The sequence below is a fragment of the Eimeria mitis genome, genomic scaffold (assembly GCF_000499745.2).
Source record: "Eimeria mitis Houghton genomic scaffold, Emh_scaff6802, whole genome shotgun sequence".
NCBI lineage: Eukaryota > Apicomplexa > Conoidasida > Eucoccidiorida > Eimeriidae > Eimeria > Eimeria mitis.
In genome coordinates this window covers 1,010-2,929 of record NW_013574912.1, presented here as the reverse complement: position 1 = coordinate 2,929, position 1,920 = coordinate 1,010, and the positions used below count along the sequence as shown (strand labels likewise).

Below are 1,920 nucleotides of genomic sequence, written 5' to 3'. Positions count from 1 at the left end.
AAACCCTAAACCCTAAACCCTAAACCCTAAACCCTAAACCCTAAACCCTAGAGAGGAAACAACCCCTTGGTGGTTAGGGTTTTATAAAGGAGCTGAGCGAACGCCTCTGCTTTTTGTTTGTTTTGTTGGGGGCTCAATCGTATTTGTAGTTGCAGTGAATGAGGAGAAGGCAGCAGCAGCAACTCACATAAATATGTTATGCTGCACACAAACCCTAAACCCTAAACCCTAAACCCTAAACCCTAAACCCTAAACCCTAAACCCTAGACCCTGAAGTATGAACCCTAAACAGGAAAGTATAAACGCTAAGGGTCTGCGGAGGAAACGCTAAACCCTAATCCTTCAACTCTGCAGTGTACCCTAAACCCTAAACCCTAAACCCTAAACCCTAAACCCCAAACCCTAAACCCTAAACCCTAAACCCTAGAAAACTCACTTGGTGTCGTCTGTTGCGTAGAGGAAGAGCTTTAAGACATCGTTCTCCAGCACCCCGCTGGCCTGCAGCAACCACCCCCAAACCCTAAACCCTAAACCCTAAACCCTAAACCCCAAACCCTAAACCCTAAACCCTAAACCCTCATCCATAGTGTTTCTCCGTCTCACCATTGTAGCGATGTTTACTTCAGCTGCTGCTGCCTCGAGCTGCTCAAGCGACGGCATAGCCTGCTGCTGCTGCTGCTGCTGCTGCTGCTGCTGCTGCAGCAACAGCTGCTGCTGCTGCTGCTGCTGCTGCTGTGCTGCTGTGAAAACTGCTGCATGCAGAGGCGCCGCCTCCTCCCACATTTGCTGAAAGGCCGTGCAGCTCATCGGCTCGCGGGGGCGCAGCCTAGAGAAAAAAAAAACAAAAAAAAAAGTTTTTGTCTGTTTTTATGTTTATTTGTTTGTTTTTTTTTTGTTTATTTGTTTGTTTGTTTGTTTATTTGTTTGTTTGTTTGTTTGTTTATTTGTTTGTTTGTTTGTTTGTTTGTTTGTTTTTTTGTTTATTTGTTTGTTTTATTGGTTCTAGGGATTTAGGGTTAGGAACGCAACCCTATACACCCTAAACCCTAAACCCTAAACCCTAACCCTAAACCCTAAACCCTAAACCCTAAACGCTAGACCCTAAACCCTAGACCCTAACCCAAACCCTAAACCCTAAACCCTAGACCCTATTTATTTGCACCTGAGGAGAGGCTGGCCGGACGAGGACAAATCCAACAAATCTGAATCACAAGCAAACACCCAAACCCTAAACCCTAAACCCTAAACCCTAAACCCTAAACCATCAGCACAGCCTGCGTACGAGTACTTCTATGGGTGGTGATCGGCACTAAACACAAACCCTAAACCCTAATCCCAACGAAAAACCCAAACCCTAAACTTCAAACCCTAAACCCTAAACCCTAAACCCTAAACCCTAAACCCTAAACCCCAAACCCCAAACCCAAAACCCTAAACCCTAAACCCTAGGCCCTGAGCTCACCATCAGCGGAGATTTGTGGTTTGAGGGTTTGGCTGCTTCCCTGTGTGGTGGTGGTTGGTGAGTTGTTGTTTTGTGTGTGTGTATTGGTGTATTGTTGTTTAGGGTTTAGGTTTTGTTCTTGAGGGTTTAGGGTTTGTTCTTGAGGGTTTAGGGTTTGGGGGCTAGGGTTTAGGGTTTGGGTGTATGCGGGGCGGCCACAGAAAGGAATCTGATCGACAAATAAAAAAGAAGCGGGGAGCTGCCTATACACCGCAGCTAGTGTATTGAACTCCTTTATCACCGCCTCCTCTATTCCTGCTGCTGTCTCCTTCTATACACAAACCACAAACATTTACTTTTTATTTTTATTTTTATTTTTATTTTTTTTGTTTTTTTTTTTTTTGTTTTTGTTGATTGATGTTTTGTTTATAATAGGTAAGAAATGCAACTTGTTTAGGTGCTGTACAAACGCATCCAAA

General features: G+C 44.3%; 1 protein-coding gene across 1 annotated transcript; it reads right to left on the bottom strand.

Moving 5' to 3' along the window:
- Positions 1-305: 305 nt before the first annotated feature.
- On the bottom strand, positions 306-807 carry EMH_0089090 (beta-adaptin-like protein, putative; the record flags this gene model as incomplete). Its single annotated transcript, XM_013501386.1, has 3 exons — positions 306-348; positions 437-498; positions 604-807. 3 exons carry the CDS (start codon positions 805-807, stop codon positions 306-308), a joined length of 309 nt encoding a protein of 102 aa, XP_013356840.1.
- Positions 808-1,920: the final 1,113 nt, after the last annotated feature.